The following is a 21676-nucleotide window of genomic DNA, read 5'->3' as shown; positions in this document are numbered from 1 at the left end:
TTTAGCTGGATTGGTGCTTACAAGATTCACCAGTGAATAGATTTTCCTCTGCTTTTCCCAGAAATATTTAGCAAGATGATTTTCACTTTTAGTTATGACTCTTATTTAAAAGAATGAGACCAACCAGTTACGCACATAAAAAACATGGATACAAATAATTAGGGGCAAGGTCAAATAGATAGCCTTAACAACTCCTGTACAGTAACGGACAAAAAACCCCGAGAAATTACAGAAACCAAACTGCATAATACAAATACTCAGGAAAGAACTCATTTCCTCGCATACACCCTACGATACCGTATATGTATATGTATATATACACATACCAAGCACATGGACACTTTTACAAGAACTTGATATTCTTCACGCAGGAATAGACAGCGGTTGGTGGGATTCTTCCTTCCACCACCAGGTGATTCTAATATTCACTCGTGGTGTGTAGATTGAGTAAAGAAGTGGTTCATCTATACAGGGATCACCTCACCATTTTGGCTTTCTGAGCATGTTAATATAAGGCCTTCGATGTAGGTTGGAAGAAGGAAACAGAGCCAGCGGCAGCCTGATGAGATAGGCTCGGTGGGTGGAACTATCATGAGCACGTTATCGTGGCGTCTAACAACCCCCATTACACTTACAGTACTTCCTTCTTTGATACAGCTGCAAAGAAAAATTAAAACAACAGAATCAGATACACGTTTGAAAAGGTTATGAACTCAAGATTCCAAGTCGTGCTTTTTTTATAATTGTCAATATAAATAAAAGTACAGATTGGTAATCTCTCATGAGCTTAAATCTTTGAGAAAAATGTTTTTTAACATTATGTCAGAATAGGAAAGCACAAGTTTTGGAGCTGCCTAGGCAGCCTTAAATATTTCATCAAAGTTAGACCAGGGTTGTACCTTTTGGGCCTTTGTTACTCAAATGTCACCAACATGGACTTGTACATGCACACTTCCAAGTTCCAATAATAAGCCGGACATATATTCCCCGATTTCCATCTTAAATGTGAGGGGTGTGTTACTATTTAAAATCATTATTAGATCAATCAGCTTTCATGGCTTTTAACATATGAGAAAAAGTAAGTTCTAACAATAATGTGACAAACTACATTATACTGTAGTAACACAACGTAGTATCATCTCCAAGTAAGGACACGTTGATTCTAGTTAGGTTTTAGTTTCTAGCCCCGACATAGAAGAGAATATTTACTAGTATTTTTGGGTGCGTAAAATGTCTGATATCATAGGGTAAATGGAAATCAAACAAGGAGGATGTTAACAAAAGAGAAATAAAAATCAGATGTCATGTGCTGATCAGCAGATATATAAATATTAATATGCACAGTGTTGACAAACTTTATTACCCTTCTTTAAGGCGCAGTACATGGTCGTCACTCGACAAACCTCTGTCAGAAAGCCAGTGCAGAAAGGTCGGAGACAAATCTTTATTATCTTTGGTTACATCGACAACTGTTGTTGGTTTGACAAATGGCGCAACCTTAGCACCGTAACCTGCTTTTACTAGAGCTCTTAATCCTGATTGGAAGTCTGATATGTAAAAATCTGCCACATATTTCTGTGAATGGAACAAAAATGTGATTGATCACGAAGCTGAAAGATTGCTCAAGTCAATAAAACAAAAGCTCGCACATTCAAGTTCCATATAAGAGTATGCATTTTTTTAAAAGGAAGGTCCATATATAAGTATAAACTAATACATCCGATAAAAGTGAAAACGTCAACACATCATAGAAAATACAACAGTTCATAGTTTCATGTATCATTTCAAAATATTTAATATAATTTGATAACTGACCTCTGAATGACTACATCTCCAAGAGAAAAAACATTGTTTAGGATTCCCAGGTTTTCCACTACAGCCTCTGTATTCATATAATTCCGAGGAAGCATATACACATCTTGGAATCTTCTGGAATGACGTTTCAAGAGGTACACTCCCACAAGTGACAACCTTTGCATATAATCATGGAAATTCACCGAGTTGGGTAGAGCAGCAGCACATAATGCAAAAACAATACTAGGCAACAACAAAAAAATTTGTACCCTTTTTCATAACATATCATGAGTCGAAAAGCCGAAAAACGAATTGAAACTGGTGAGATCCCAAAGAATAGGAATTGTCTTCCCATGTAAGAAGAATTTCTTATGAGTAACCTTTTTCTCACAAGGAATGTTTCTAGCTGATTTGTTTCAAACCTTTATCAATTTGATTAGGTTTGAAACATGGTTACCACTGTATCTGTGTGTCATAATCTCAAGTGATGTCCAAAAACATGAACTCCAATGTATGCGACCCACTTTAAAGTAAAAATAATTGCCAATGAGGTAGCAAAGAAAAATGGCCAAATGAAAAGAAAGTGTTCAATCTTGCTTACCACGGTATCCCAAAGTTAAGTGATACCCAATAAATGAACTCGAATTCATGTGACTGGATTCAAAATAAAATAACTGCCAACGAATCAGTAAAGAGAAAGGCCAGATGCGAAAAATACGGTAACGGTGTTAACGTGCTATGTAGATGATTGACACGTAAATACTGGCTTATGGGCACTGGATCAAAAGAAGATCCAAATTGGACAAATCATTGCTCTTTTCAACTTTATGATTATAGTTTACCAGCTTATTTACAATCACAAAACTGCCGCTTGGAGTGCCAGATGGCATTTTTTTGGGACATATAACTAAATTAGATATACACAACGATGTGTATGCAATATTATTAGTAGCTTCTTAAATCATAGATGACAGAAACCGATGCCACCTACATTTGATAAGTAGGTGTTCAGACAGATATATTTGCATTCCTCTAAAGATAGCTGTACTTATTACTTTGGAAATTAAAAATTCAAATTACACCGGAATATTATCCACCATATCTCTGTTGTGCATCTGACTTATTATTACAAATATTGTAAAGATCTAAATCTTCTAAAATTCTACACACTTAACTTTGATGAGAGTCATGAGACAAGAGACTTAGAGAGATCTCCTGGGATTTAATGCAATGCATCTCAAACTAACATATTTTGGAAAAATGAGTCATCACATGTTAATGAATGGTGAAGGCATTCAGGAAGAAATTATATGACATGAACAAGACAATCTAAATGTGTATATTTGGTACCTAAATATTTTGCCACGTGGGTTAAGTGTTCAACAAGTGACGTAGAATACAACTAGCGACCCCAAGGGTTATATATATTAATCAATCCTTTTGTTCAGCTGTCATCATGCAACAAAAGATTGACAAGCCGCTTTTACCCATTAATATTGTATTTAGTATTGCAAAATTAATCCTTCGGATTCTCCAGAATTATATAGGCCATTAGAACCAAAACAAAATATTTCTGATCAACAAGTCTAAAGTGATACTAGAGAATGCATAAATATTTCAATAACGTCAGCAGCAAGTAAAAATTGAACCAGGATTTCACCAAGTCAGAGAATATTAGCACATGTGCCTCTTTTCAAATTACATAGAATCAACTTGAAATAAGCATTACAGAGGTAACAACTGTCCTCCCATTAACTACAAAAGAAGTCCTATCCTTGTACCATTTCAAGTTTTCAACTAAGTAATCCATGGTTCATATGACCGGAAAGTGGGCCCTCTTTAGTTATCAAAGTGGATGACTTCAAGATAGAATTATGCTTCAAATTAACATGGATGGAACAGAATAAATTTAGGATAACATAGGATTGTTGAACAGATGATATAAAGGTAATTGATTTCAAGAAATTTTAAAATGGTACACAAATATAGATCCTTAGACTTCCGTAATTAGATTCAAACCAAACCGATGACTACGCACCAACTTAATACCTCAATAAATATCAATTAATCTCAGCAGCTCAAAGATAATAACAAGCAATTTCTACCATTACAATCATGAAAAATATCACAAAAACAGTAAAAATCAGGTGTAGAAAAATTACCCCAGTGACCTTGACGTACTGTCCATCGATGGCACCCCTCAGCTCAGCATCAGGATACTTCCTTAAAAACTGTAAAACCCCATATTTTTTATACCCGAAATTCCAGATTATAATAATCAAGGCAGCCACTAAAGCGGCAACCACAGCCACCAAAACCACCGCCTTCTTCACCGACGCCAGGAGAAAAGCTCCAACCACCAGTCCCATAACAACCACCACCAAGGATACCCACATTATAACCCTCGAAAACCTGTACCCTAACTTCACCTCCTCCCCCAAGCTCGTAACAGCGGAACCGTACATGTTTTTATTGAACGAGCTCGGTGCTGAGGGCGCGTCGAGCTGGCCTGAGCGGCGATTGGAGTTGGAAGAGCCCAATGGACCCGATATGATGAGCCCCGTGGGCTGAATAGGAGTCAGAGGACCTGAGAACGAGGAGGAAGATGACTTCTTATTCATTGACCCGGAGTTGGACAGCTTCGGCGGGACGGGGCCAGAATTCGGCCCGGATCGGGCAGATCCACTGTTATGCTGAGAAGACGACGGAGGACGGGAGGGAAGCTTTGACGGTGCCGTCGGTGCATTCGGGTGATCCCCGACGCCATACATTTTCCCGAGCTCCCCGGATTTCTTCACGTCACCACCGGTGTACGGGACGGCGCGTGAAGCCATAGTCGGCTGCCTTTCCTTGAACTGCTGCTCCGGACGACCTGAAACAAACAAGCCATTGCTTAACTGGTGCGACCCGGTTCGAGTAGTCATTTGCAGCAAAGGTCCTGCAGCGAGAATGAAATGGGGTTTGCTCGGGTTGCGGCGAGAAGGGAGAAGCTTTTTAGTGGGAAGTGAAGTGTGTACGTGAAAGAGAAGGTGATGGAGGTGGGGCTGAAATGACATTCATGCCCTTTGTCTGTGAGTTTGCTGTCATGCTGTGTGTTAAGGATTCTTAAAACCTTTTATTATTGTTTATTTAATTTAATATGACATCCTTAACTTTGTTAATATGTAACAATGCTCATTCTCTTATTTAATTTGTTTTCCGACAATTTTTTTTCATTTAATTATAATAAAATATCCATTGAATAAGGTTGAAATAAGAATTCTTTTTATAAAACTTACATTTACGAACAACATCTTAATATTATCGAAAAATGATATTTGTGAAGTAAATCACCAGAGACAAAAACTTGTGTAAAACGATCTCACGATTCGTATTTTATGAGACAAATCTCTTATTTGAGTCATCAATGAAAAAATATAATTTTTATGCTAAGATTATTACTTTTTATTGTGAATATCGGTAGGATTGACCCGTTTCACAGATGAAGATTTGTGATACCGGCTCACAAGATAATTACTCTTCACCTGAATAGTTTAATTTAAATATTAAAAAATAAAAAAGAAGGCAGTGACATGACGAGTAGATTTAAATATAATATCTAAACATAGTTATGATACTAACCCTGACATCTCTTTCATTAATATCCTTCCGAATTATTAAATCTAAAGACGAATCCAATAGTAGCAATCCAACATGATGTAGATTTACGGATTTACCCCCACGGTTCTAATTAATTGAATTCTCTTGGAGTTTTTTTTTTTTGGGCTGTGTGGTAGGCCCAACTATGAATTGGGTTGGTTCCTAAAATTATTGATCTATTTCCAAAGCCAATCACACTGTGCTAACCTGAATGGTTTTAAATGCGTTTCCCCCATTATTTGAACACAAACTCATGTACTGATTTGTCGGTCAATTTTGTTATATAAATTTTTAGTTCACGAAAAATATTTTTTTTATTTTAAATATAGATAGAGACTTGTGTCTTGTCAGTGAAAATATATTCATGAGACTGTCTCACAAAAAACTTACTCTAGTTTCTATATAAACCTAACCTAAAAAAGAATTTTTTTTAAAAAAAAAATCTAAACATCTCAATTTTTTGAATTCGCCGTAATTTTTTTTACTTTGACGTGTATACGTATTTTATTGTTAACGGAGTCAATTATTTTAGAAAATTTATTATTTTCAAGTCTTGTCCCCAACTCAAAAAACAAAGGCAAAAACTTGTGTTTGACGGTCTCACGGTCGTATTTTGTGATACATGTCTCTTTTGGGTAATTCATGAAAAATTATTATTTTTTATGCTAATAGTATTACTTTTTATTGTAAATTTCCGTAGGGTTGACCCGTCTCACAGATAAAGATTCGTGAGATCGTAGAAACCTAATAAAAAACAAATGCATGGTTTCGAATTTCAAATTTTAAATATGAAACTTTGATTTTTATGGAAGTACGAAATTTTCGACACAAATTGACCAATCGAAAACGACGGCTGATCTTAACATCATGAATCTTTTTTGTGTGTTATGTTGCTGGAATTAAAATATATAAATATGTATATATATACATAAGAAAATTATATTATCTAAACATTATTATATATATAAATATATATGCACATATACATTGGAATTGAGGATATCCTTTGTCACCGTTGGCTCGGTTCATTCCTTCTACCGACACAGAAGTTTTTTGGAACACAACTTAACTTATATCAGGAATTGATACACACTCAACCAATAGTAACTATTTTAAAGAAACACTGGTTTTTTTTCCTTAAACAATCATTAAAAAAATATCTTTTTTGAAGAAATTTTTTTCAGACCATTTTGCATTATTTAATTCCAAGTTAGAATTATAGAATTCATAAAATTTGCTAGATCTTGTAATTTTAAAAATTATAACCACTCCAATTTCGTATGGAATATATAGACATTTTATAATGTTTTAGAGCAACGTACGTGGTATTTCCCAATAAAAGTCAATTTTTACATAGAGATCATACTGTGCAACCTTTTAGGATTTTTCCGATGATACCGAACGATGACTTGCAAGTCATTTTGTAGGCATAATAAGTCATTTCAATGACTTAGAGTAATAAAATCTAATGCATAAATGTTCCAAATTTGTAACCAAATTTCCCATTGAGACAGCAACGAAGTGTATTTAGTTTCGGCCGATTGAAATTTTTTACGGCTGTTATTATTTAATTCAATAAAAAAAAGAATAAACAGATAGTTTGATCCGTATGGTTTATAAGTTAACTGTGTTAATTCAGGATTTTACCCTGTATCTGTAAAAATAAATTCATGGATCTCAAGTGTTGAAATACAAATACACTTCGTAACTGGGTGAATAAAAAGATAGAGAAACTAAAGCAGCACAAATAACAGTAAAGCTTGGGGTCATTTTGGATCATTTCGTTGGCCTGTGTTTACAGGCACGATTAGTCAAACAAGAAACAGGCAGCCGTAGCCAAAGAATGATGACGAAAATGGTTGATTCACCTGATTTTTGTACCTCTGCAAGCTATTTCCAGTGGCTGTTTTTGTTTATTCTTATTTTTCCCAAATCAGAAATAATTTCTTAAGCTGAAAATGGCAGCCCCTTTTTCAAAAACCTATTTCGAAGTTTTAATCAACGATAATCCTAAATTCATTCAAAATTTTGTACGAACATTACTCTTATTTCCCATGTTCAATTCTTGATTTCGAAGCAAGTATCAAGAGAATCGCCGATTCTAAAAGAAGATATAATGAAACAAACTCACATAATTAGTAACTATATAAGTTGCATAAATGCATTATCAGTGAGGTGCAATCAATTCAGAGTTTTGACGATTTTTAATGATTTTTTCAAATTATAGACTTTTAGGGATTTGATAGATTTTTATTGACTTATACAGAATCTCATAGATTTATAAACAGATTTATGTAAATTTTTTTGCAAAATTTTTATAGACTTTTGTGAAATTTTTTTTATAGAATTTTATAAATTTTATACTTAATTATAACATATTACTAACTAATAATTAGTTGACATACATAACATATTCAGTTTGAAATATTTTTTCGATATTTATATTAATAGATAAATTTACTTATTTAAAAGTTAAATCATTTAATCCTTACATATGTATATATGTGGGTTTGTACGCATGTTTGTAAATTTTTAAAATACATCGATTGATTAATCTGTAACATTGTTTTTGAATTGATAATATACATGTAAAAAAATATTATTTATCATTATGTGAATATAATTTTGTATAAAAATATCATATTTTACACATTAATTGTAACTGCTAAAAATAATTTAAAAAATCATGGTTGTTGCGAGGCTATTCAATTATCAAGAATTAAGCGGCATTTTTTGAATCATCTTTTATGATTATTGAATATTACATTAATTTGTATAAATCATAAATTAAAAATCACAAAATCAAATCTAGTTTCTTATGATATTAAAATAAAAAATTATTAAATGAAAAATCAGCCAAAAATAAAAAATTTGATTAAAAAAAATTGAAAATATAGAGATACATTTCGAAAATTTAAGAGAGTAATAGAGATAGTGATATGAGAGAAGATAAGAAGAGATGTGATGTGAAGCGACAAAGATATAAATAAATAGCTTGTGAATGAGTTAGAAGTTTTAAAAATCCATCCAAATATTTGGGTTGAACCAAATACAATTTTTAACAATTTATAGTTGTATCTTAAGCTTTAATATTTGTGTGTTAACGAATTCCATTAAGTTATAGTCTATTGAAAATTTGAATACCTCTAGACTTTTATAGAGTTTTTAAAAGTCAATGTTGAATAGCACTTGACTTTTTGAAACTTCATGAAAGTCTATTTTGAATACCACTAGACTTCTATAGAGTATGCAAAAGTCTTGATTGAATACCTCTAGACTTTTAAAATCTACAAAAGTCATTAAAAATCAATAAATCTCCTACGTTGAATACACCCGATCATCGGTCCGATATATTCTTCCATATATGCGACATCTATACGGAACCAAACATGATCATAACTTTGCATCCAAGATTACAGTGACACGAATTTATGGACCGATTAGGTAGAATTAAAGACTCAAAACAGTACACAACATTGCAAGTAGCCATCCAGCATAAAAATGGAGCATATGAGTGCAATCTGTAAATCTAGAATTTATAATAAGATTCATTAAAAAATACATCTCCACAGGGGGGATCCGATACAAATTGCTATCATCTCAATTCTCATAAAAAAAGCTTCAAGTAAACAGTCAAAATACAAGCAAACGTTGTTTGAATTTGTTTTTCTGAAGAAACTAAGGCTCTGTAAACCAAGCGGAAAATGTTCTTGTTTAATGTCTATTATTTTCTTGGAGGAACCAACCGTATCTCCCAACTCCAACCGACGGCCCTCGAATTTGATTTGACTATGGATCAGTATCATTACGAGTGTCCCAAACTTTCTAGCCCAAACTCAAGTCCAAAGTGCTTTCGTTCAGATCTTGTCGTTCCAGAGAAGTATTATGTAGAGCCTATAAAGGAGCACACTCAAAACAAGTTTATGCAAAATATATGTTCAAACTCAGGCAGCTGCTTATTCACATAGTTAAAACAAAAATATATGCCCACACGCACACGTGCGCACACACACACATGCATATATCGCTAAACAGACGGAAAAAAGGTTGTGTGCATTAAATACTCGAAAATCTGCTCCAACATGTGACTTGAGGGCAATCTAAGTTCAAATTTGGGTAATGGGACTAGCCAATCCATAAACAATAAAAATTAAAATTGCCTGGTGCAAGAAATGTGTCAAAGAAGTAATCAATTTCTCGAACAAAAAGTTACAAGACGGATGATTGAACCCAAAAGTAAATTATCCCCAGCAAAAGACTGCCAGAAATTCTAAATCTCAGCGATGACGATAACAAGGGCTAATAACGTTTGACCATGGGATCAAAAATCTACTAAAAAAATCTACTAAAGAAAATTGAAGAAAAGATAATTCTTGTAAAAAAAAAATCACCTGGTTTTCGTCGAGTGGCATATCATTAATGTCGGGCTTTTCATTGTACTCATCACTCTTGGAGGTTACCTCGACTGCATCAGTTTCAAATGGCTTAGTTTCATCCTCAGCCTGTTCTGAGGACTCATTCTTCTGTTCTTCAAGAACTATAATCTATCAAATATTTCAGAAACAGAAGATAGATGTTAACCATTTATCAAGGCGATATAATTACCACATAAAGAATGAGAAATTCAAAATTTATTCTAGCATTTCACAATGAGTTTCTGTTCTTAAAACAGAACTTCTTTTTGTCATCAAGGACACATCAGTGCCAGGAATCACCTAATTCCATGTTTCATTCATTCATGCAACATTAAAAGGAAAAAATATATAGCACAGAGACAGACTCAGTCTAATTTTATGAATGGACCACAGATTTACATATCAATGGAAGATGACACTTATTCATGAGTCGTCTCGTTCATGACCCTTCAACAATTCCCGTGTCCATAAATTAAGAGGAATACAGTTTATCCAAGAACTGGCTTCGTGTTTATGCTTAAAGGTGTAGGCTTCAGGTTTTGCTTAAAACGAGATCAAAATTTTTGAAAGCGGTCCCTAAGTAACTTGGTACACCGCTTAAGTTATAGTTTGACATGTCAACACAAGCTCAAAGATAAATTACACAAAAGAGACGCAGGATCAATCAGGATTTATTTAAAATAAAATATATTTTGGGAGTTGAACTTTTGACAGTAATTCAAGACTCAAGCTCAAGTTCAAGCTTGAAATTTAACAGCCAAACAAGAAACAATCCATATTTTACTTTTCAGATGGTCAGTTCCAAAATTCATTGACAGTGCAATACACGTACAATTTCAGACATATTGATAAAAATATTTTAAAATTTGTTTTAAGAAAAGTCATCACTTGTCTAGGAACGTGAGTGCGACATAGTTCACGATACTCAATGAATGAGCCAGGAGAAATGGTAAAAAATGATTTCTGGACAGTTTGACAAGCAAGACATTGGATCCATAAAAATCCATCTCTTTGCAGATTCACTAACAGCAAAATAATAAGAACATTATGTAGTAGATTTGATTTCCTTAAATTTATGATGTTTGCATCTCTTTCCGTAAAATAACCACCGCGATTTAATCTTACTATGTGTGCACAGTTTCAACGATGTCCACTTGAAAACAAAAACAGTTTCAATATATTAACCCGGGGAAAAAAAGCGAAGATCACATCCGGATTAGTTTATTCCAGTTGGCGCAATTCTCTGCATATTTCATAGATAATGTGAGGACATCTTAATGGAAGTTTATCATGGGTTGACGATGTAAAGGCTAAAATTTCCCCACATCTTATGGGAGAAACCATCCAAATCCTATCACATCCTGACACCTCCCGTGGAAGTCGCCTAAAATTTAGAAATTTTCATACCACTCTCAACTCGCAAACACAGCATTCGTCCTTTCGAAAACCCAGTCAACATTGATCCCCAGTTTCCAAACTATGGAAAAAAACCCACATCACCAGAATCCTAAGATCCAATTTCTCATAAAAAAATGTCACAAATAACATAAGCTACGCCAATCTTACACTTGAATTCATTCTTCCAAAATGACCAATCCACGCAACCCACCTTCGTACAAACCAGTAAACACGCAATTCCAACACTAATCATCTCACCCAAATTGAGTCAAGTAAAATCAGAGAAACTCACCGGTATATACTTGAATTTTTTCTTGGGCGGCTCCTCCACTGCGACGACATCGTCTTTATTGGAATTATTCGAGTCCGCATTGCCGTTATTATTGGCAATATTACCATTATCCTTGTTCTGGCTAGGTGTGATCGGAGTCCACTGGTAAAGCAACAAGTGGGGAGGTACGTTGCTTCCGTTAACCGTTCTGTTACCCGCCGCCGTCGCCGTCGCTGCCGCGTTGTGGTTGTTGGAGTTCGACGGAGCAATGGGAACCCACTTCTTCTTCCACTTACGAACCGGCCCGGTAAATACAGTCGTGGGACCGTATCGAGACGAGGATCGGCCGAGCCTGGCCCCGACTCCCTCCATTGCTTAGATCAAACGTTGGGAAGCTGGTTTCCTTGGAAGGATCGTTGTGCGATTCGGTCCTTTAGAAAGAAAATAGGTTTTTTTTTTGTCTTTCTTTTTCCAATAAAAGACGTTTGAATAGGCATCACGTTTTTAATGATGGACCCACGCGCTTTTGGGTTCTGGGTTGAATGTTGAAATTTTGGAGGCATTTAAATTTCTAACATTCTATTCTGGAAAATGAATTTTATCTCCACAAGTTCACTTGAGTGGGCTGGGCTTTTTGTCTGTGGATCCATTTCACGAGAATAACCCAGATTTTATTCTCATCACGAAAGCCCATACATAAGGCCCATCTCTACTATCTATTTATATATGACTGGCCCCTCAGTATCGATCCAACTAGGGTTAACACCAAATTTCCTCTGGATTTTGCTTAAATCTTTGGATTTTCCTTTAAAAAAGGGGCTACATGTACTCCAAGCAAGGGTGAACAGAAAGATACCCTTTGATCTTGATCTGCCGAAAGCGGCTGTAGCCATATTTGAAATGATTAGTTAATAATTATAGACGAATACATAAAATATTTTTAATAAAAATTATCTTATAAATCTCTGTTTTAATAAACTTGTGATTGACAATTCATATTGATTTTAACCATAGTTACAAATTGTTAGAAAGAAATGACTACGTCCGTAGATTTCTCAGCATATTAGATCGCCAACAACCCAACTCAATAGTGACGCTGTGTGCTAGCGATGGCACCATGTCTCAATGCAACAAAGACAAATTTTGCAAAAATAATAATTATAATCCATTGACAAATGAAAATGTATTTCAAAGCAAGACCCATATTTCTAACTTTATACAAAAATAGATATCGAATGCCAAGAATCCATGATCTCACCTCTACTTTTCTTGGCTTCAGTTGAACAAAAGGATAACCCATAATTAGAAAATAAATTCCTACACTGCATTGTAATCCGAATTTACATTTTCAGCGAGGCCGATAAAGCAAACGGATTCCATCACATAGAGCATACACTAATTAAGAGCTGCAGCTAAGTTTCCAGTTCTAACACCAGCCAAAATCCTCCCTGCAATAAATCATTGTCTGTCCGGCCACCGGCGCAAACCCCACCGACCTATTTCCGTCCAAGGGCTCGCCGGGAAATACCATTTTCCGGCCTGTAACTTCATTTTGGGTTCTTCTGTAGGAACCAAACCATTTAGCCTGCATGTAAGTAAGGCGTCGCCAAGGTGGCACGTGAATGCCAGCACTTTTCATCGATTTTCTTATGGCATTGGACATAAGCCTCACAACCTGCTTGAGCTGGTCTGGTCTTCCGACGAAAATTGGTGGAAAATGTTTGAGCAGTGAAACATAGCAGCCAGTCGGACGAGCGACAGTGAACTCCCCGGCGAGGAAGATTTCGACTATGTAGCGGCTACCGCCGGTGTTCACGTCGATGTATTCGTAGTCTCCGGAGGGGCACCGCCCTTTTTTTTCCCACTTCGATTTGCAAAGACCTGTATTTTTTTATGATTGAAAAGGTGTTTAGATTATGCTTATATTAATGTCTATAATAATCAATAAATGATGACATAAGTTTCATACTAATTGCCATACAGAATGACAGAAATATAGCGATGATTTTAAAAATAAATACAGTAAAGAATGCACTTTTAAAGTTCTGTTCGCAAGAAAAATTGCAAGTCATATCAACTCAATAAATTTCACAAAATTGTTTCAAAAAAAAATAAAATCACAAAATCCAGAAACTCACCGGCATCAAAGCCTCGACTCCGCAACCGTACCATTACTCTCCGTTTGAAATCGGGCGACGAGCTTCCATTGCCACCAAGTTCTCCGATCGCCGCTTCCACCTCTGCAAGAATCCTCCTTTTGACATCCCCGTCATCATTTTCATGATCAAACAGCAAATTCTTCAAAGAATCTTCCAATTCAGAATCAGGGGAATTTGTTTCCGATTCGTCATCATCGACCATCTCCTCTCCGCCTTCTTCCTCTTGATCTTTTACCTCCTCACTTTCTCCGTATTCCATAATCTCTCTCTCTAAATACGAATTCACCATATCAGACAGATCAGCGGAGTGCTCGCTGCCGCTGCTCTCGCAGGACCTTCCGGCCCTAACCACCTCATCGAAGGCGGCAGCAATCCTTCTGAATTTCACCGGAATATTCACCATCGCAAGTCTCGAATTCCCTTTTCCGTATTACTCAAGTGACAGTGATCGAATGGATAAAGGCCCGAATGCTTACTTGCAAACTTTATGCAGAAATAAAAATCATGCTTGAATCTATGTCAAGAAATTTTGTAATCATGTTGCGATTATGGCGAAATGGTGCCGACACCTCTTGGTCTAGACCTTCGGTGAATGGTTTATGGAGTCATTGGAGTGAATGAATGAAGACATCATGTGGCCTTCATATACATATTTATTTATATACATGAATCGTACATGGTAACTGTTTTAATCCTCTAATATCTTTTATTTATTATTTCTATAATCTATTTTTTAAATTTTCAAAAACATATTTTACCTCTCTATAATAATTTAAAATTAATAAATTATATAATATAATGCATTGCTAGTGTATAATTAATTATATATATGCTTGCACATTCAGCTTACGCTTGCGAATTTAATGCATGCATTTTTGTTTAGACAAATGAACCTGGAATGAAAACCAGCTTGGTTCAGTGTGTAATCTGATCCGAGAATCAGCTATAGTTCAACATTATAGGATAAATTCAAAGAAGTTAAATTTTACTTTATAATAAAAACTAAGATATGGTGACAAAAATTGTCTTGTATTTGCTTATTATTATATCAATATATAATATATATACAGATTTTAGTTAAGAGTGGAATTTAATAAATGTTATTTAATTTTATCAAGAGAAAAATTTGTTATAATTGAATTTTATATCATAATCTCAATCCTGAGACTTTAGTGTTTGGGTAAAAACTTGTGTGCGACGATGAGTCGTATTTTGTGAGACATATATCTTATTTGGGTCATCCATAAAAAATATTAATTTTTATGCTAGGAGTATTACTTTTTATGTGAATATGGGTAGGGAGGTTGACCCGTCTCACAGATAAAGATTCGTGAGACCGTCTCACAGATAAAGATTCGTGAGACCGTCTCACAAGAGATCTACTCTAATGTCGGATAAGAGTTCGTTATTAAAGTTTACAATTTTACGTTTACATTCTCTATGCAACAGAGATTTCATTTTCTACACTTATTAGTACTTTCAAGTTTTTATTAAAACGTTGAAACAATATTTTTCCACATTTCTCTCAACTAATTCTTATATATTTGGTAATTCACTTTTTAATACATTTAACAATCATTTAAACAGAAAAAATGTTATTTAAAATAACAACTTGAAAAATAAAATATATTATACATAAGAAACAAATAATGTTTATGCATTATAATTTATACACAAAATGTGCGTGTTTAGTATTGTTCGTTGTATATTTTCAAGAAAATAATTTTCATTGTATTAGCAATAGTATCGATTGAAAAGTAGTACATTCTACAAGTTCATTCTCAAATGACATAAATAACTTTGTTTTATTCTGTTTGCGGTCAAATTTATTTAAATATCATCCCACTTTAGTTCTTTTTTGTATAATTCTAAAAATAAATATCTGAAATATTCCACACGTTACGATCATTTGTGGTAATTATCACGTAGCCCGTGATCTATCTACACGCTAGAAGTGTTTATTTATTAACTTAATTTGGTCTAAAAATTATTGTACTTATGAAAATTAATTGCGGCTAGATTTTTTTTTTGGTGTCCAATTTGTCAATTTAACTCGTGGCGGCCACTTAGGGTAGGCTGATTTGATACGGTATATCAAGTTTTTTAAAAAATATTATATATTGTACCGAAAAATTTAGATACTGAAAAATGAATATCGAAACTATTATGACATAAATATCATATTATTCTTATTAAAAAAATTCGGTATATCGAAATTTCGGTACGATTTCGTTATAATACCGTCTTTACTAAAATAAAAAAGACTTTTTTTTTATCGAATATAGAATTTTTTAGAAATACAGGCCATCAATTTGCAAAAATGGTAATATTCCTACAAAATCCTTTTTTTTTTTTTTTTCTTTTCTTCTTTTCCCCTCTAATTTGCTACCTGGGCCTTGTATGAGGAGACTCGACGCCGTGGGTTAATACGGATGGCCATGTTCAATGAACCTAAAAACCATCCTGAATTGAAATCTTTAATGCCACCATATACTATTCAGTATATATCCATATGATTTGCATGAAAATAAAAAATTATTGCCATTTTTGTACTTATCCTCTTTTAGATTTATATGAATTATATGAACAACTTGGATTTATATGCATTTGATTGCTGTAACATATTTGCATGCCAAAGAACTTTATCTCATCCGTGGCTACATGCATTATGCCTAACGTTTCAACTTTCATGATTGTTATAGGAGAAAGCTAACAATCTGAGTCGACTCTTAATTTATTGAGTCGATACAAACAGTACTCAATTTTTATGGGATTTTAATTATTTTATTCGATAATTTACTGATTCAATATATATTGATGGAGTTTACAAACTCAGGTTAAATTTCGATAATTTGACTTTATGATACTTAATAATTAATTTTGGTGGATTTAAATCTTCAAACAGTATATCATTATATTTTGATGTTTCTCTTATACTTGAGAATCGTGGTAGAAGCATTCTGATTTCTGAAAAATACTTTCAAAAGTCACATTTTTAAAATTGTATTTCATTTTTACATTAGTACAATTTTGTGGCCAAAAACGTAAAGAGCAGTGACTTATATCGGTCACTCGGACAAAACATGGTCATGGAACCAGAAACATTAATAGCAGACAAAGTTCAGAGGATTTAGACATTTTTAGCGAATAACAGTGACTTCAGTTATATATAATATCAAAATTTAGGGCCGCCAAAGAGATCATTGCTGCTGCTCATATATCTGCATGTATGCCTCAGAAAGTGCAACCATCTGGGGCAAAGTTTCAGAAACATGCAGATCTTGCATCTCATACCTGGGGAGGCAGGACATGAGTTAAATATGAGATATGCTGAGTGTTCTCTCTATAGCATAAAACGAAAAGCGATCAAATTATTACCATAGTTCTTCGGACTTCCGCTGAACAAACGCTCTATAGGATCCTTCACCTGGCTTGCCATCATGAACGATGTTCCCAATTAAATCGTACTTGGAGCGTAGCCTTTCATTCTCATTGGGGGCAGGTAGAGGGATGTAATCCTTTAGCTCGAGATTCTTAACAGGGAAATTAACTGAGAAACCAGAACAAACTAGTTAGGAACCTTAAATGTGGAACCGATGTTGATGACAAAACATCCAAAATATAGTTTGAGGGGATATTCTCTTTCGAAGAATCAAACCCACAAGAAGAAAGAAAACATAAAAAAGGTTGCAGAAATAAAAGGAACTTGTACAAGTAATAAATATGGAAGCAATAGTATAGAGGCCATCTGACAGGATAGATGGTAAATTTACACAATTAACATTGAATTATTTAGCCAGTGATAATAAATCCAGATGCATTACTTGAAAAGTGGCTACATTGACAGGACGGGACATAAATACTCACCAAGTGTAGGATTTTTCTCTACAAAGAAGTTGTTCTTCGTAAATCGACGCATGTGCAGTATGATATATTGTGGTAATTTTATTACACGGTATCTCATCCTAGCTATACGAGGCCGCACAACTTCTGTCACCGTTTCGCCATCGAATTTCTTGAGTATGTTGAAAAGTGGAACCTAGACACAATCATTGTCTCATTTAAATGACAGATTGATTCAACTCTATAGGTTGTTGATGGAAATACACATCAATATGTAAGATCACACAATCCAAGTAACAAGTCATAGAAAAAGATGCATCCATATACAACCAGGTGAGAAATCAAGTATAATTTCACTGACAGCAAAACAAAACAAAGGACATCCAATCTGTCCCTTTGTTAACATCAAAAGTCAAAGTACAGACCCTATTATTACTTCGGTGCTGATAAAATATGCTTACGGGGATAAAGCGCAAGTAGATGGCATGCTGAAAGGAAGACAATAGTAAATTCTAGCATTTGTGCCACAAAAAGCAATACAGAAGATCGAAGAGTTGAACTTTTAAAAAAGATGGAATTTCGATCCTTTTTTCGCTTCCTAAATGTTTATCTAAAAAATTAAACTGCCTCTAGTTCAAGATCTAACAAGCAACATATTACATATAAAAACTGCTCAAGCAACAAAATCAATTTAAATATAAAACCTGTGGAATAATGTTTTTCTCCATTACGTCCTTAAACAGAGGTGGAGGCGGCAAGTCCAACCCAAGCATTAAGAAAGACATTCTGCTTGTCTCCAGGTTTACTCTATCCACATCATTTCCACCATATTGTCCCATCTCGTTAGTCTGATTGTCTGCATTCTGTCTCTTCTCCACAATAAACTTAGTAGGGATCTGCTTGATAACCTCCAGCTCCCCCTAGATGAAACAAATATTTAGGCTAAACAAGAAAAAAGGAAAAAGACAAAAACTTAATTGAAAATAAAAGAAGCCAAAATTGCCTGTTAAAACAAACCTGAAAGCATTGGTGAATGATGCTGCTATTCCTTTTCGGACTTTTAAGATCTCCATGCATTGTATTAAGAAGCCACGACATAAATTCAACTGGATCCGACTGTGCACCTATGCGGAAACGTTTTTTACTGGCCTTCATAACTGCCTGGAGAAACTCGTGCGGACTCACCTAGGAAATCCATGCATCATAACTTAAGGAAATGAAGGTCATCGACAAAATTTGTCAAATATGGATGCACAATCAAACCTGTCCTTTAAAGTTCCTCGCATGCCAGATCTTTCGTGTCAGCTCTCCAAATCGATGAACAAGTTGTGATTTGCAGTTCTGATAGTTCTCCGGGATAAGAAAGAAGTTCCTCAGTGGAGTAACACGCATCAAAGATTGAATGGTAACATTGACAAAGTCAGTCTCTTTGATGTTATTTAACCCCACCTACAAATGACTCGCAAATTAATCAAGATTAAGTTTAAATTGTTTATAGTACGACACCCAAAAAAATGATTAGGTAAAAACAGGTACAAAAAGAGAAGCTAAATACCATTCCAGGAAGATAATCAGAACCATCGAGTGCCCTTGACCACAGCCTATTCTTGTCAATCTGCTCAACTTGCTCTCTTGTAAACCTGTCAAATCATACAGGAAAATCAAAAAATGAATCCAAGGAAAACAATGACAGGCGAAGATAAGAATTGTAAATGCTAAATGAAATAGAAAAAATCAATTTGAATAAAACTTCAACCTCCACATTTTTAAATGAAAATTTGCTTAGAAAAATATGAAAATACAATCAAAGTGTTTTATCCCTCAAAGAATTACAGCACCCTTTAGTTGGAGAACACACACGAGGCTGGATATAAGACCCACAAAAAGAATAGAATAAGTATAATCAAACAAATCTATCATGTAACCAACATGCCTTGGGTTGAGAACATGCCGGATATCATCCAGTGATGTGTCGATAACTTCATATCCATCAGGAAGACAGAAAACTTTCTCCGTGCGAAGATTGATGTAGACATGATGTCCCGCTTCTAGACTATGGGTATATGCATAAGACTTCTGTCCCCTTCCTTGGTAATATTTCCCACAAACCAAACATGCATAAACATTCAAGTTTGAAAGAGATACAGAACAAAACCTCTCAAAGTCAAAATCTAAAACCTGGAGACAAAACAAATTGATTTCAGAAAAGAAAATTGCCCACGGACAGCAAACTACATCAGTTATTTGGCAAATCATACCGTTAAATGATGCATATGTTGAATGTGCCGATGAACTAGTAAATTGAAGTACAAACAAAGTACTTAAAGCAATGTTGCAGTAATTTCTGCTAGAATCCTCGAAAGGTCAATAATCGATGCATACTCAAGTACACTGACATTTTACAAGTCGGTAAAAGAAAACCACACAACTAAAGTATAGTTTGGCAAACTCTTTTCCGAACTCAAGGAGATGAATATGATCTTAGTTTGGTCAGAAGTAACAAACCTGAGAACAAATCAAGATCCATCCAATCCTTGATTGATTTCATTCCTGGCAGAAGGCAAACTAAAATAATAATATTTTCTAACTCTGCCAAGATTCCAAATCGACAAGTTTTCAAGGTTTGGACTCAATGGCCAAGTACTTTAAAATTTGCTTCCACAAATAAACAAGTTTCTGACTCAACTTGAACAATCTAGGATTTGTGAATCTTTTTGTTCAAGAATAATTTTTTCCGTAATATATGAACCAAATCTAGGTCCCAACAACAAATTCTTAAGATTATATTAAAAAAATGAATGAATAACATTACAAACTACTTTGAGTGCCTACATTTTAAAATTAAAATCACGAAACAACAGTCTGCTGCCTGAAAGCTAATTCTCACAAAAAATAAAAAATGAACATCTTATTTAAAGAACAAAGGAATCATAGATTTTAAAGGTGATTGGAGTGATTTTTTCATTCATATAATTGTGTCGATGTATCATAAACACACTAAAAAGGTAGAATATAAAATGCAATATGATAAAGTATTGTGCACCAGACAAACCCATGGAAAACAAAAATTTATGTACACAGAAACTTAAACACTAAAAGTTTTAATAATAATCAAATTCACCCCATTACACCTATGACTTTGAAACTCAAACACAACAACCAAGGGTATTCGTTCCAAATTATAGCCAAACCGAATATGCTTATAACCAGAGAGACAATCAATCTATGATTAGTTATTACCTGTCTATTAACAGTATCAAGATAGGGACAGTCCCTTCTTACTTCAATAGTGCGATTGCGCTTTATATGGCCTCCTTGATCCTCTTCCTCCTCATCGTCCACCTCATCACTATCATGTCCATTTCGACCATCTTCAATGCCATTATTTGCAAGCTCAATCCCACCACGACCTCGTCTGTCATCCTCTTCATCCTCCTCGTCGTCATCATAAGAAGCGAGAGGGAGGAGTGGATTTTCAAATGGTAGATGGGACGAGGACAGCTCAATTAGCTTCTGCTTCTTCGCAGCTCCCTCTTCATCCACATCAACTTCTATGTCCTCCCGTTTCGTTTTCATCTTGCCAATGCCCTTTCTCTAACTTTACTTCTCAAATATGAAATCACTTGTCAATAATGCAAATATTTAAATCGAATGTATCATATGTTGTTCTTGAAGCCTCTTCTCAACATATCAATAAATCAAATACTCCAGAATTTAATTCGGATTTCTGTTCAAAAAAGCCGGTGGCCAAAAAATTTTTGAATGGGTTGATTCGATGAAAAAAATTCAGAACGAGATTCGAGCCAAGTACAAATAAGCTATAAGTAAAGTACATAGGTAAGACATCTTTCCGAGAAACCTCATAAGCAAGACAAGCATAAACTAAGTTGTTTCGAGTAGAGAATAACTCACCGGCTATTATGCAAATACTAGGGGAAAAAATGATGAACGCTATATGGCTTTTCGATTTCAACAATTTGACAAACTTCCCCCAATTCTGAGCTCACTCTCCCATTGTTTGACTAAGAAAGACGATTTTTTTTCATCTTAGCGTAGGAAAAGTCGACGAAATCGTCGTTTATGATCTCTGAATCGAAGCGTGAAGAGTGGAAGAGGTGGAGCCGCGGGACAGATCCGGCCGTGAAATTAGAAAAAAG

General features: G+C 34.7%; 4 protein-coding genes across 7 annotated transcripts; all 4 read right to left on the bottom strand.

The window, feature by feature from the left end:
* Window positions 1–145: 145 nt before the first annotated feature.
* On the bottom strand, window positions 146–4819 carry LOC142555858 (putative membrane protein At1g16860). The gene is made up of 4 exons (XM_075666982.1): window positions 3957–4819; window positions 1816–1971; window positions 1364–1575; window positions 146–657 (listed from the first exon to the last, which is right to left on the bottom strand). The coding sequence occupies exons 1-4, from the start codon at window positions 4716–4718 to the stop codon at window positions 465–467; spliced, it is 1323 nt and encodes a 440-aa protein (XP_075523097.1). The 5' UTR covers window positions 4719–4819; the 3' UTR covers window positions 146–464.
* Window positions 4820–8944: 4125 nt separating this feature from the next.
* Window positions 8945–11976, bottom strand: LOC142555857 (uncharacterized). The gene is made up of 3 exons (XM_075666981.1): window positions 11539–11976; window positions 9825–9977; window positions 8945–9327 (listed from the first exon to the last, which is right to left on the bottom strand). The coding sequence occupies exons 1-3, from the start codon at window positions 11887–11889 to the stop codon at window positions 9259–9261; spliced, it is 573 nt and encodes a 190-aa protein (XP_075523096.1). The 5' UTR covers window positions 11890–11976; the 3' UTR covers window positions 8945–9258.
* Window positions 11977–12672: 696 nt separating this feature from the next.
* LOC142556697 (uncharacterized) lies at window positions 12673–14289 on the bottom strand. The gene is made up of 2 exons (XM_075668178.1): window positions 13656–14289; window positions 12673–13398 (listed from the first exon to the last, which is right to left on the bottom strand). Exons 1-2 carry the CDS (start codon window positions 14077–14079, stop codon window positions 12944–12946), a joined length of 879 nt encoding a protein of 292 aa, XP_075524293.1. The 5' UTR covers window positions 14080–14289; the 3' UTR covers window positions 12673–12943.
* A 2471-nt stretch (window positions 14290–16760) lies between these two features.
* On the bottom strand, window positions 16761–21672 carry LOC142555854 (uncharacterized). Of its 4 annotated transcripts, none has more exons than XM_075666977.1 (10): window positions 21432–21672; window positions 20760–21122; window positions 19453–19697; window positions 19075–19159; window positions 18783–18968; window positions 18537–18704; window positions 18224–18439; window positions 17544–17715; window positions 17055–17226; window positions 16761–16970 (listed from the first exon to the last, which is right to left on the bottom strand). In XM_075666977.1, exons 2-10 carry the CDS (start codon window positions 21093–21095, stop codon window positions 16877–16879), a joined length of 1674 nt encoding a protein of 557 aa, XP_075523092.1. In that variant the 5' UTR covers window positions 21096–21122; window positions 21432–21672; the 3' UTR covers window positions 16761–16876. The 4 variants fall into 4 exon arrangements, with proteins under 4 accessions (XP_075523092.1, XP_075523093.1, XP_075523091.1 ...); XM_075666978.1 differs by having other exon boundaries at window positions 20760–21117; XM_075666976.1 differs by having other exon boundaries at window positions 20760–21672.
* Between the last annotated feature and the right edge of the window lie 4 nt (window positions 21673–21676).

Source organism: Primulina tabacum, chromosome 9 (genome assembly GCF_025594145.1).
Source record: "Primulina tabacum isolate GXHZ01 chromosome 9, ASM2559414v2, whole genome shotgun sequence".
Lineage (NCBI taxonomy): Eukaryota > Viridiplantae > Streptophyta > Magnoliopsida > Lamiales > Gesneriaceae > Primulina > Primulina tabacum.
This window is presented reverse-complemented; position numbering and strand designations above follow the sequence as displayed.